This window comes from Ceratotherium simum, chromosome 27, assembly GCF_057802395.1.
Source record: "Ceratotherium simum simum isolate JZ-2026a chromosome 27, ASM5780239v1, whole genome shotgun sequence".
In the NCBI taxonomy this organism is placed as follows: domain Eukaryota; kingdom Metazoa; phylum Chordata; class Mammalia; order Perissodactyla; family Rhinocerotidae; genus Ceratotherium; species Ceratotherium simum.
In genome coordinates, this window is record NC_141926.1 from 11,667,105 (window position 1) to 11,680,810 (window position 13,706).

The 13,706-nt window shown below is 47.1% G+C and overlaps 1 protein-coding gene across 2 annotated transcripts; it reads right to left on the bottom strand.

Annotated features, from left to right (window-relative positions):
* Nucleotides 1-1,714: 1,714 nt before the first annotated feature.
* Nucleotides 1,715-13,133, bottom strand: SMIM11 (small integral membrane protein 11). Of its 2 annotated transcripts, none has more exons than XM_087418123.1 (4): nucleotides 13,115-13,133; nucleotides 9,736-9,838; nucleotides 4,161-4,338; nucleotides 1,715-1,922 (listed from the first exon to the last, which is right to left on the bottom strand). In XM_087418123.1, the coding sequence occupies exons 2-3, from the start codon at nucleotides 9,745-9,747 to the stop codon at nucleotides 4,174-4,176; spliced, it is 177 nt and encodes a 58-aa protein (XP_087274249.1). In that variant the 5' UTR covers nucleotides 9,748-9,838; nucleotides 13,115-13,133; the 3' UTR covers nucleotides 1,715-1,922; nucleotides 4,161-4,173. The 2 variants fall into 2 exon arrangements, with proteins under 2 accessions (XP_087274249.1, XP_087274248.1); XM_087418122.1 differs by lacking the exon at nucleotides 13,115-13,133 and adding an exon at nucleotides 12,877-12,979.
* Between the last annotated feature and the right edge of the window lie 573 nt (nucleotides 13,134-13,706).

Genomic DNA, 13,706 nt, shown 5'->3' on the forward strand with positions numbered 1-13,706 from the left:
CTGGTTGTGGGCTTTATCAGTCTCTCTATCCACCTACATCCAGCCATGCATGCATGTATCCAACCAGTTATTTAAAGTCAAACTGCAAATCCACTGACTTCATGTATATGGAGTGGCATGGTGTCAATAACTTCAACTGGTGATTGATCACCTCCCCCTAGTGGTAGACGAGTATAAGAAAGGTAACAAAGAAACCCCACTGTTTACAGAAAACCCATGGGCGTGGTCAATGGTTTAGTTCCATCCTTAGGTCATCCTGTACAAATGATCCAAGATGGCCAGATGTTCTGCAAATTACACAAATGAGTTTTAAGTCCCAAAGCCTAGAAAAGCACCTGTGTTTAAAATAAACTTGAACATCTACTGGTTAGGCATATTTACAGTCTTCATGAAAAGCCAACAGCCCCTCCCCCTTAGATTTATGAGGCACATGGGTGAGAGGAAAGGGCGCTCAGGCATAGGGGTGTGATGCCACGCGTGCTGGGAATCGGTGACGCCCTAGTCCTGCAGGGAGAGAAGGAAGTAGAGGCTGAGACCCTACACCAGGTCGGTGGGTCAACTGCCAGGCTGCAGAAGGCACCCTGACAAAGATGAGAGGGTAGGCCATGGCCCAGGGTTGCTCTGGGCCCCACCTGAGCAGGTCAGGGAAGCTTGAGGGCCAGGTCACAGAAACCCAAGGGCATTACTCCTCTGCTCTGGCCATCTGTTCATGCTCCACGGGACCCCAAGCCAACAGGGGCTCCCGTGCAAAGACCTGCAGGGAGGTTGAGGTACAAGCTTCAGTAAAAGCCCCCTTTTGACTATTTTGGGATTTGCAGCTTGTAGGGTCGGGTCTACTCTGGTCTTAGAACTTTGATCCTATGTAAATCCTGCTTTCTAAATCGTGATTAAGAGCATCCAGCAAACAGGAAAATTTAAGATAAGTTTCTCTTTACTCCTCACGTTTAAAATTTTAAGTTCTACCAATCCGGACCAGGGCGGGGTGGCACTCACACAAATTTTCCACGAGGCCTCCGGCAATGGGACCAAACCCTCCACCGTATTCACAGCTTTGGTTACTGCTTCCTCATTCCCCATCCTCTCTGGCTTCTTGAGAAGTGAGAGGACATGAACCTTTTACTAGAGACCGCAGTCTGTTAGGTGCCAAAGTCTCATCGGTGCCCCTCCTCTCAAATCTGAAAGTCTCCTCGGTACGTCCCACCCTTCATCTCATCAGCAAATCCCAACAAGCAAACTGGCGGGAAGAGGACAAAGCACACCCCGTGTCCTCTTATTCCTTCACAACAGGACTCAACCAAGTGCGTTCTTCCGAGACTCGGTACCCATCGCGGCAGGCGGCTCACCCTGTAATCCTCCCTACAAGGACCCTCACAGGTCAGCAGGGGCATCAATGCTCCTGGACGACCTCCCTCCATCCCAACAATGAAAACACACTCGAAAGGGCGACACTGCTTATGGAGGCAAGAGGAGCAAAGGGGTGTATGGGAGGGCAGCAGATTAGGGGACGGAGGGTTGATGGAGGGCGAGCAGGCCGAGGCTTCCATCTCCCACAGCAGACGCCACTTCCCCTACGGCCCAGTCCTCTGTGGAGGTGCACCTGTGACCTGGGGCCCACAGCGAGGAAATGCTGGAAGAGTGTGGGTTTGCAAAAGTCCCTCCTCTCACAGCCTAGGGGTGTGTGTGTGATACAGAGACAGACACACTTTGGCTTATTCCAAAGACCAGAGACACCTTTTTTACAAACGTATTTTATTTTAGTAAACAAAATACTGGTTCTTTTAAGAGCATATAAAAATTCACATAATTTTAAGTTAGAGCTATAGGCTGAGAGTTTATCCTTTGATCCAGCATTCAATAATTAAGTCTTCCTTCTCTTTCTTCTCAGCTGGAGTCCACTCAAGCTGACATTTAAATTACAAAATCTAGAAAAAAAGACCAAAGGGACAGTATGAAATGTCTGATAAAATAACAGCAAATGTTTTACTTGCTCAGCATTAGCCTTTATGTTCAGCCATTTAGATTAACTAACAGAAACCACTAAAGTTTATCAATTAACAAATTGAGTTTTTAGCGTCTTAAATTTCCATCCATCTAGAATTCCCTTTTGTTTAAAACAAGGCTCGAGGCTTTGATGAGCTGCCAGCCTGGGAGGGAGAAGGACCCCGGTGGTCAGTTCCAAGCTCAGCTGAGTGAGCCATCCGTCCCGACTGCACCGACAAGCCTCTGGTGGCGTTTGTGGGAGGTAAGAAGCATTTACGATCACACGCCTAATCTAAGCTTTTTTCCTCTTCTTGGTTTAACACACAAAACAATGACTGTCTGGAAGGGAAATTCAATCAACATTTCAACGAGAACTGCCTTCCCTCACCCTTTTTAATTTCTAAGTGCTCCCTCTTTCTCTACCCCACTCCTGAGTTTCAGTCAATAAAACACCTTTAAGAAAAAAAAGGCAAGGGCCAGCCTCAGTGGCCTAGTGGTTAAGTCCAGTGTGCTCTGCTTTGGCAGCACGGGTTAGGTTCCCTGGCGCAGACCTACACCACTCGCTTGTCAGTAGCCATGCTGTGCTGGCGGCTCACATACAAAAAGAGGAAGATTGACAGCAGATGTTAGCTCAGGGCGAATCTTCCTCAGCAAAAAAAAAAAGGCAAGGTTCCATGACAGTAACTTCCTTTGCCTGGCAAAGGCATGCAGCTCCCTGAGGACCTGTGAGTGGGGGCGGGTGGATGATGAAGGAGGTGAGTACTGGAGCTGTGGCGCCTCCTACAGCTCACTTTCCTGCATTCAGGAGGCAGTGTAGCCGGGGGTGAGACCCAGTGGTTGGATATTTGACCTGAGCTCAATTCTGGTTCTGTTCTTCACCACATACAGTGTGAGCCACTTTTTCAATTGGAATGGACCCCACAGAGTTGTCAGGAGTATATGATATAAAACCTCTGTATGTGAAATGCTTAGCAAAATGCTAGCACAGAAGAATCATTCAATAAGTGTCGCTATTATTACTAATAAGTATGCCCTTACCCTCAACAAGTCTAAAAGTACTGTAACAGAATTCATCTTCACAGAAGCACAGAAGCTCAGCGTGGGCAGGGGTTTTGGAGGTCACCAGTCCAGTGGTTCCTACAGTGACCTGTTGCTGGGAGGCTACATAAGAATAGATGTCCAGACCCAACCGTAGACAAAGCGAATCTCTCTGAGGCTGGAGCCTGGGAATCTGCATTTTTACCAAGCACCCCAGGCAATTCTGACTATTAGCCAGGTTTAGGAACTGGTGATCTAGAATCCCCTACCACCGTATCTGAATCCTCTAATTTTTAGAGAAGCACAGAATTCAACCTGATAAATGAAGAAACTGGATAGCTCACCAGAACTAAGGAGACTGCTAACTGTCATAGGATAAATCTGTAACGGGGTTTAATAACAACTTCCTGGTGCCTGGATGTACTTCACAAACACGTTCTGAGCACCCTCTGTGTGCGCTGTGTAGGTGCTGGGCTATAATGAGGAGTAAGACTTTGTGCCCGGCAAGGAGGTCATCAGGAAGGGCCCTCTAGGCCAAGGAACTGACAAGCAGAGGCAGAGGGGCATGAAAGTCTATCGTGGTCAAGGAATGGCTGGCAGGAGCGTGGGGAGTGGGCTGCAGAAGGGCAGCTGTGACCTGGATTAAGGACACACTGGGAAGGGATTTACATGCCGTACCTAGGAGTCACACTTTACCCTGAAGACAGCAGGGTTTCTTAATCTTAGGTATGGGCAGGGGTTTCAAATGACCTGTGACCCCACCTCCTCCTCACCTGTCTGCAATTTTATACACAATTGCAGGTATTTCTAGTATGTGTGCTTCTCTAGGAGAAGGTCCACAGCTTTCATGAAATTCCCAGGAGTCCTGTGACCCAGCACCTGGTAAGCACCAGAGCTCCCAATAAGGGAGAACCACTGCAGGCTCAGCGCCAAGGTGAGGACAGATCACACGTGTGCCCTGGCTCAAGGGTTGGGATCTGGAGACCTCGCCTTACTCAGAACTGTTCTACATTAGACAACAGGTGGGGCCACACGCCCTCGCCCGCCTTCAGACCCGAGGGACACGGGATTCTCTGAACCCTCCCATCCGTGGATGGGCCTGCCTGACCCCTGTACAGTTCACATCTGCAGAGTCCCAGTACCTTGGATGTCCCTTTAGTTATCTTTCTTCTCTGACTGTTGCTGCTTTCCGGCTTCCAGTTTTTGCTGTTTTGCTTCCAATCTTTTCCTCTGGTACACTTTGACTCCAGCGAACGCCAGGCAGAGAATTAATGTTTTCGCTGCCAAGATATACATCAGCAGGGGCACGTGTTCAAGAACCTTAAAAAAGAAAGAAAACATTCTAAATGTTCTACGATTGATAAGGAATGTTTCTTTTATGGTCCGTCATTCAACAACATTTACCATGCACTTATTATGTAACAGGCACTAGACCAGGTGCAGGGGCTTCACTGGTGACCAGGACAAACAAGGTCCCTGTCCCCACATCGCTGACAGTCTTGCTTTAGCTCTGCCCTTCATCACTCCCTGGCTGCTGGCTGCACAGAGAGGACCACCAGCGGACTACAGACGTAATAAGTCTGGTCTCTCACAACTTGACTGTGTACTTTCCTGATAACCCAGGCCCTCTGCTTCTGAGGCAGCGGTGTGGTCCAGGGCAGGAGCCACAGCCAGGGGGCCTGAGTTACAGCTCCACCTTGCCACTGACTGACTGTGTGACCTGGATCAGTCACTTGACTTTTCTGAGCTTCTGCCTTTTCACCTGCGAAAGGAGGCTGGACCAGACCTTCCTTCTGGATTCTCCAGCTTTAGTACACTATGATTTCCTCTTGGTTCCAGCTACCCATTAACACTGGTACTTGAAGGTAAAATAAACATTAAAATAAAATACAATAAAACTTAAAACATTAGAACTTAGCTACTATTTACTGTTCCTGTAATTTCCTCTTGGAAGGAAGTTTTAACCCATTGGCTAAAATGAAGTCTGGGGAATAACTGGGAATTTGAATGACTCTGCACTAGTGGGCTTTCTTATGAAATCCTATATACCACGGTAGTATCTCAAGGCAAATACTACACTAGTTTTGTAAACATTATTAGTATGACCCGAATGATAATTATGAGCTTTTGGTGTGATTAAAAATTCCTTCCCAAATAAAGTGAAAAGGTATGCTTTGCTGAGTGATTATTCTAGAGGACTAGGTAGGATTTATTCCAATGAAATCATTAATTTGCCAAACATCACTTATTATAACACCAATAGAATGAGATTCTACTATGGGGAGTACATTTGTCCCTCCCTCTAATAGTTTAACTAGAGTTGATTTGAAACTAGTTAGTGAAAACTTTAACTGAGAACAATATGCTCACAGACCTGGAGGACTGGAAAGGATTTTTTTTTTTTGGTGAGGAAGATTAGCTCTGAGCTAACATCTGTTGCCAATCTTCCTCTATTTTGCTTGAGGAAGACCAGCCTTGCGCTAACATCTGTGCCCATCTTCCTCTATTTTGTATGTGGGTCGCCGCCACAGCATGGCTGATGAGTGGTGTAGGTCCACACCCGGGATCCAAACCTGTGAACCCGGGCCACCGAAGCAGAGCATGCTGAACTCAACCACTACACCACGGAGCTGGCCCCTGGAAAGGATTCTAAAGATGAGGTAGTCTACCATCTTGTTTATAAACAAAGAGAGTAAAGCTCCTGGTGGTTAAGAGGCCCATCCATGTCTCACGGCTAATTCCTGATGAGGCCACAGCTGGGACAGAACATTCTAACCCAACCCCTATGCCAAGCTTCTTTCCACTGATTCCTGATTTTCAATGAAACGGAATTAACGAAGTCACAAATTATGTGGAACATGCATGTTCCTATAATTTTATTCTAATTCTTTATGACTCAGCTCTAGATGAAGATTTCATGTAGGAGAGATGTAGCAGCATCAGCCATCACCCACTGGGAGCTTACTGCACTCCAAACGCCTCGCACAGATTCCCCCCTTCAATCCTCAGAGTATCCCCACGAGGCAGACAGACTGTCCTCATTTTATGGCTGAGAAAATGTCAAGTGCGGAAAGGTGAGGGCCTGACCGCACTCTGACTGCTCCAAAGCCTGAAGTCTTCATCACTACACTGGGCTGTAACATACACGGTGCTCTCCCCACTCCTCACCAATTTTACAATTAAATTACGAAAATCAACAATGGCCTGGCTACTGAATTTACCAAAGGCAACTGGAATCACCACCTCTGAAGTTATTTAACCGGTTACTTATGGATATCTGAGGAAGGCAGTAAAGGGATGCAATAGGAATATAATAGATATCGAAAGGAGGACTCCAAATATTTAAACTTTTTTAATTTGACTAAATCAGTAAGAACACAAGGGCACTCTGAGTAGCTAGCGAATAATTTTAACAGTAAAGAATAAACAAAACATATGCACTTTAGAAAGATCACTCTGGCAACAGTTTAAAAGACAAAATGTTACAAAAGTGAAATGCTGATTTGGTTTCCAGGTCCTTCCTCCTCAGACCCATGGCTAACTTCCTCACTTCCCCCAAATCATCCTCTAAGCCATCTACTTTCTTGAAGCTTCTCATTTTAGAGAGAAGAGGCTTGACTCCATGTTTATAAACCAGCTACGAAAGAAAAGTGTGTTAAATGCTATTTTATTTTATCTCCTTGGAGGCAAAAATCATCAGTTTGTTGCACTACACCTCTTTCTATGTTGACTAGGATTTTCCAGGCTAATTGAGCCCTGTTCATATTGGGAAAAGTTACTCTCTTGCTTTGCATCTTGTTACTCTCTCAATCTATAGATGAGCCACTGAAGTTCTATTATGATGGACCCTACATCATAGGCCACAGTTCCCGTGAGCTAAACAAGAAACTTAGCTTTAGGAGGTACAGACATGTCCATCTCAGTCAGAAGTTAAAAAACCCACTGAAATAGAAACACATCCACAAATGGACACAGCTAAGTGGTTTCAGTATTTACTTTCTTTTTAAAGGTAATGGAGAGGACTCGAAGTTTCCAGGACTGAGGGGGGAGAGCAGAGGTAGCAGAGGTCAAGGATGCTACAAGGGCTACAGAAAGGGTTTCAGGGCCCTGCTCCTGCCCTCTTGGGTACTAAGCTTCAGTTGTGTTAAAGCTCTTCCTTCGATTTCTTTCTAACAAACCCCTCATATTAACTTTCGAAACATGCAAACCGGGCCGGCCCTATGGCTTAGCGGTTAAGTGCGTGCGCTCCGCTACTAGCGGCCTGGGTTCGGATCCCGGGCGCGCACCGACGCACCGCTTCTCCGGCCATGCTGAGGCCACGTCCCACATACAGCAACTAGAAGGATGTGCAACTATGACATACAGCTATCTACTGGGGCTGTGGGAAAAAAAAAAGGAGGAGGATTGGCAATAGATGTTAGCTCAGAGCCGGTCTTCCTCAGCAAAAAGAAGAGGATTAGCATGGATGTTAGCTCAGGGCTGATCTCCCTCACAAAAAAATAAAACATGCAAACCTTCAAGGAGGTAAATGAATAAAATATTGTTGGGGTGGACTAGGTGTACACCAATTTTTTAAAATAAAACCTCAATACCTGTGTAATGAGAATGGCTGACTTTTTAAATAACAAGGCCACACTCTGCGGCTAATGCACAGACAGCGTTGACTGTCACTGAAGGCCACAGGCCCCCGAGCCAGAGAGGGAACGTACTAGGGGCTATCCAACTCTTCAACCTCCTGGGGCTCCATGCAGTCAGGGCACAAGGAGAGACCACTCCTTTCTGACACTACAGGGAAGGGCCCCCTTTTTAAACATGAGGCTGCTCCCAGGTAGCCATGGTACTGGGTGTCTGCCCCAAGTTGGGAAGGTTTCGGCAGATTTTGTTCCTGACACAGAAAGGACTCCTTTTGTCCCAAGCAAGACTGGCCTGGGTGGTCAAGTGGGTTGACGTCACTCCACAATTAAAAAGAAAGCTTTCTCTGTGCACTGCCTTAGACCCGTGTGCATCAGCATTACCAGGGGACTCATTAACCCTGAAACTCCGGGGCTGGGGGAGTGCGCACTATGCCTTCTAAGACCGTGGTTTTGCTGCAGCTGAAGTGTGAGCGCCACAGCCTCGAGGCATGAAGCACAGGGCTCTGAGCCTGCCGACACGGCCTTCAGCACCAGTTACTGCCTGCCATCCCTTAGGCACTGCAGAGGGCAAAAGTCCTTCCCTGAATCTCACTCCCCACTGCTTCTGCTTCTTCCCCTCACATCCTCTCCCAGCCTCTCACCAGGAGCTCTGGAACCCAACACGCGCTAAACAGACGCTCCTCATGTTCTTTTTTTTTTTTATAATTTTATTTATTTATTTTTCCCCCAAAGCCCCGGTAGATAGTTGTAGGTCATAGCTGCACATCCTTCTAGTTGCTGTATGTGGGACGCGGCCTCAGCATGGCCAGAGAAGCGGTGCGTCGGTGCGCGCCCGGGATCCGAACCCGGGCCTCCAGTAGCAGAGCGCGCGCACTTAACCGCTAAGCCACGGGACCGGTCCACACTCCTCATTTTCAACCCTTCACAGAATCCTCCTTCTGCCTCCGTAACTTCAACCAGGCTCTTCTGGAGAACAGTGCCCACCACCCTCCTGCAGGGCCCCAGACCAAGGAGCTGGGGAAGGAGGGGAGGCTGTGTTCTCCTAGCTCCCTGATCCTGCGTCCCCACCTTTCTGGTTCTCCTTGCAACAGAAAGCTACTGGATGTTTTCAACAAAAAAATGCTTACAATAATTGAAAAAATACATACAATAAGATCCTAAGTTTGAAAATACATACTTTGCACTTATATATATGGAAAAAAATCCTGGAAGAAAATACAGCCATCTCTGGATGGTGAGACAATGCATGAGGCTTTTCTTTGAGAGGGTGTCCACTGACTTCTGATCTGCCTCTGAATATTTTATACTTTTCAAAGAATCTACAATAAACATATATTTTAGTGGCTGCTCTCTTAGCGAATCTCCACCTTACCCCACCTACTTGAGAGATTTAACATGACACTCTCCTTTCCCCCTGTAAGACCTGCTGACTGTTGCCCACAGCCCACTGAACAGCTAACAGGAACCTCTTTGGTTACCCTTCAACTTCTGCTCCCACCAGCTAATCTCATGTTTTACAGGGGTCAGTTGTGTTTATTCCCCAGCCAGTTTAAGTTGTACTTGATGTTATAATAGATAATTTATTTAAACATTGACACTTACAAAATATGACTACGTAAAGAAAAAGTTATTTCCATGAAAACGAAATTAAATGCTTTGAAAGACTCAATTTGAGTTTTAAAAAAATGCTGTTGGCAACACAAATGTAAAAGATTAGGGAGGAAGAACATAAAATTTGGAAAGACTTTGTGTGTAGATTGCTTCATAAGATCTCAATCCACTTTAAAGAAACCAAAATGTGAAACTGTAGGTGAAACTTTAAAGGCGTGGTTTTTGCAAGAAAAGTGAGGCAGATCTGACGTCAATGGAGGCCTTCTCAAAGAAAAGGCCTAGCCTTCCTCCAAAAGTCTGATGAACAAATGTACATTTATATGTTTTAATTTAAAGTATTAAATATTATTATGATTCCTGCTTTAATCTTTTTCTTTTTAATCCACCTACCTCTACAGAACTGTTATTCTAAATTTTTACAGTCAGGAGAAAGAAAAAAATCCAAGCCCTAAATGTTTAAAACTATTCTCACCTTCCAGTTCATGTTGGACCGGCTGTGAATTCACTCCCGATCAATGCAGGCTGACTCAGACAGGCATACGAGAAAGGGAGCTGGAAGGTCAGATCTCACTGTTCTGGTGAAGAGAAGAAATAGGTCAGTTGGGGTTTTCTAGAGCAGACCACCTTAGTAAGACTTCTTTTTGATGGAGAGAGAGGGCACATGAGCAAAGACAGCAAGCTGTGCAGAGAGGAGGGTTAAGTGTCCCCAACAAGGTGACCCGGAGCCTGGTGGAAAGCAGATGGCTTGGGTGAGGGCTGAGACACCCTTGGCTCTTGTTGAGCAGAAAGCTCTCCTTGCTACTCTTCGCCAGGGATGGGAGCCCGGGCCCAAGTGGAGGTGGCAGTGCTGCTCCTAAGGGGACACGTGCTCCTACTCCATTCATGTTTGCACATAAGAGCCCAGGTCCAAAATCTGTACTTCCACACACCTCCTGCCCTGAATAAAAGCTGGTTTGTGGATGAGTGTCTTTCTGTTTCTCAGGTCCTCTGAGTGTTAATTAAGCTAATCGTGGTTTTTAAAACATATTTGGAGAGAAAGAAGTAATGGGGGAAAAAACTGCTCTAAGAAAGCAATTCATATCTAGAATTCCCTCTAAAACGTGAGGGAGACCTAGGAGAAGGTGAGGCAGGAAGTGACAAGGCAGGGACACAGCCGGAGCACAGGATTTGCTCTGAGGCCTCGTATGTCACTATTTTTAGAATATGACACGTAACCCAAGAGTCAGAAGACTTGACCTCTGGATGAAGAACCTACATACTCTGGAAAGTGACTTCCCTCTCGGGGCCTTGGTCCCATCTGTAAATGAAGAAAGGGGGTGTCAACTACATGGGCTTGAGGGCCCCTACTTTTCCTGAAATTCGGTACCTTACAGTATAATCATCATTGCTTCCCTTTATTGTGCTGGCCATGTTCAAGTGCATTAGATGCATGAACTCATTTAGTCCTCACACCAGCCCTACGAGGTAGAGTTACTGTCTCCACTTCAGAGACGAGGGAACAGAACGTTTACGTAAAGCACCCAGGGTCACACAGTGGGGACTGGGATTCGAACCCACTCACTCTGGCTCCAGAGTCTTATCCTGATGCAGGCAGAGAGATCTGCATTCAAAAATCACAGGGATGCTTCTTTAAATGTACTGAGAATTAAGAAAAGCAGCAGAAAATTTCACAGACCTTTAGAATGGGAATAATAAAATGAACTTCAGGAAAGATGTTTTATACAAACTTTCACTTACAAAAGCACCTGAATATAAAAAGTTCATAGCTCATCTATTCAAGGTCACACAGTATCTTGAAAACAAGCTGGCAGTTGGCACAAGACAGCCAAGTTTTCCCCATGACTTTTTCAAAGTCAGATAGGCTAAGGACAGGAATTTACACCATAAATCTGTTTAAATGTGATGACGGTGATTGAAGGTGCCCATTACCTTCGTGTATAAATGTCCTGTTTGTCTTTAAGCAGCAGTAGATTCTGACCCGCACTGGAGAAATACGTTCCCAACAGTTTTAAACTGTTGCTAGAATTTTCACTTTGAGTAATCTCTAATAATCTCGGGGATTAGCCACGTTGTAAATTAAAATAATATGCTTAAGGTTATGCAAATTTTATTTTTACAACTCCTGCTTTAACTGAGTTGTGTAAAATCTGGTAGGTGGGTTTGGCTGTTCCTCACAAATTTTCTGAGGCCAAATTATATACCTGAATTGAAGTAGGTAAGAGATTAATTCCCAAGGTCATAGACAAGAAATAGGTCCAAAAAGCTTATAGGAGGAAATAAACTAAAAAGAACACCCAGTGGTCTGGCCCTCTGGCAAACATGTACTACGCTTAGTGGTTGACCTTGGACAACTCAACTGGCCTCTCTAAGCCTCAGCTCCCTCATCTGTAAATTCTCCTTCAGACACTGGATTGTAAACACTAAGCCCCATGCACAGCACACGTAAAGCATTAAATAAATAACCATTATTGTCAGGACAAATATCCCTCCTTCTACTAATGGAAATACCAAGCTGAAAAACATAAACGAGTGGTACGCAGGGCAAAGTGCAGTCACTGCAAGACAGCAGGACACAGTATAAAAAATAACAACTTGAGGACAGGGAGAACTGCAGATCTGGACTCTAATCCTGGTGACACCAGTGGCAGGGCATGTGACCTGGAGCAAGTCAGTAACCTCTTTGAACCAAAGTGTTCTTACTTCTAAAATCAGAATCCAAAGAACTCTGCAACTCTGGAATTCGTTAAGTCACCATTCTCTCTGATATCACAGAATCTGACTGTAAAAATATACTGGCAGCTGCCTGAACTTCCCACGAGAGTGCTAAAATTCAAGCTCTTTAGGAAAGAAACATATTTAAAATTAAACCTGCAAGCAGTGGAAGGGGTGTAGTGAGGGTGGGAGAGGAGAGGGCAGATCAAGCCCGCTCATTCCCACCCACTGCCTCCAAATGATAACCTTTCCCCAACTCCCTCCAATTACATGCTCCCACTCAGCCATTTCTGCAGCACCCTGCAGGATCTCAGCAAATGAGGACAACTAAGAAAGCTAAAAATATCAGCAGGCTATTTGCTCTGCTGCCATATGCACACTGGATGCAACATTAGAAACTGGAGGCAGCTGGTATCTGAGGGCTGAACTGCAAAAGCCTACAAAATGGGGACAATTTGGAGAGGCACAAAATCTACGAAGTGCAGGACATTTTCAACTTCCCCTGGAAATATCCACAGTCTTAGCTTAAAACTCAAAAAGAACAACAGCTTAGATAGAAATAGTTTCATTTCCTTTACTGCAAAAATATCCTAATTTTTCCTTTGCCAGATTTCTCCTAGAAAACAGAAAAGCTATTCGCTTATTTTGGTTAGGCCAATTAAAGCAACGTGGACACTGTATTGTCCACAAATAACGTTTTCTTCTTGGCACACCTAACAAACTCAAGGGTCTGTCTGTCCCTTGGCGTCTAAGCTCATTCCAGCCAGTAATTTGGCTGTGTCCTTAGTCTGAACTTTCCGAAGCTGTTCTCATTCCCAGTCTCTACCCTTTTCTCTCCAACCCTCCACCCGATCATTTGAAGTTAAGGGTAGGTGAGGGGAGGAAGGGGTTCCGGGCGAACCTTAGGAATCACTTGGTGGACCTCTGAGCCGCACTGCCCGGTCAGCCGGGGTTCCCAGCGCCAGAGGGGCTGGGCCTCAGCCTGGACACTTGGAGAGGGACACCTGCCCCGCTCAGACCCCAAGATGAGGACCAAGGACGGCCATTGCTTCCCTCACCCTTCCACAGAACCGGGCGTCCAGAACATTCGCTCGTCCCCCAACACCCCCGGGAGACCAACACCCTCTGGCTGCAACCACCTCTGGGCTCCGCTCGGACTGCGTGCCAGCCTAAACACGCCGGCGCCGGGTCCGCGGATTTCTCGGCGCCTGGACAACCGGGCCAGGCCGGGGCGCTCCGTGGGTGGGGGCCGTGGCGGCCGTCACCCCCCAGGTCCCCATCCGGGGAGCTGGCGCCGCGCAGCCGGGGGCCAGCTGGCGGGCGTCCTGAGAGAAAGCGCGTACGCGGGGCCGGCGGCCGGATTCCCAGTGCCCCAAAGAGCTGCCCTGCTTCGGGTCAGGATGCCGCTGACCCAGACGCCACCCACTTACAGCTCCAGGCCGCGGAGGCTCCTGTGCCTGGCTGACTCACAAACCACGACTCCCACAATGCCGCGGGGAACTACAAGTCCCGAAGAGCACCGCTCCGCGCCGGCGCAGTGGGCCCGGGCCGCCTTCGTGGGCGCCACGCTCTGTGCGCCGGCGCAGTGGCCTGAGCGGTGTCAGGGCGGCTGCGATGAGGCTCGTGGGTCGGCGTAGGACTGGTCCGGGGCGAGCCGCCGGGGCCTGGACCGGGTACCTCCGTCCAGGCCTGGGGCGTGTTCTGATTCTGAATTTAGCTGAGCTGGAGGAG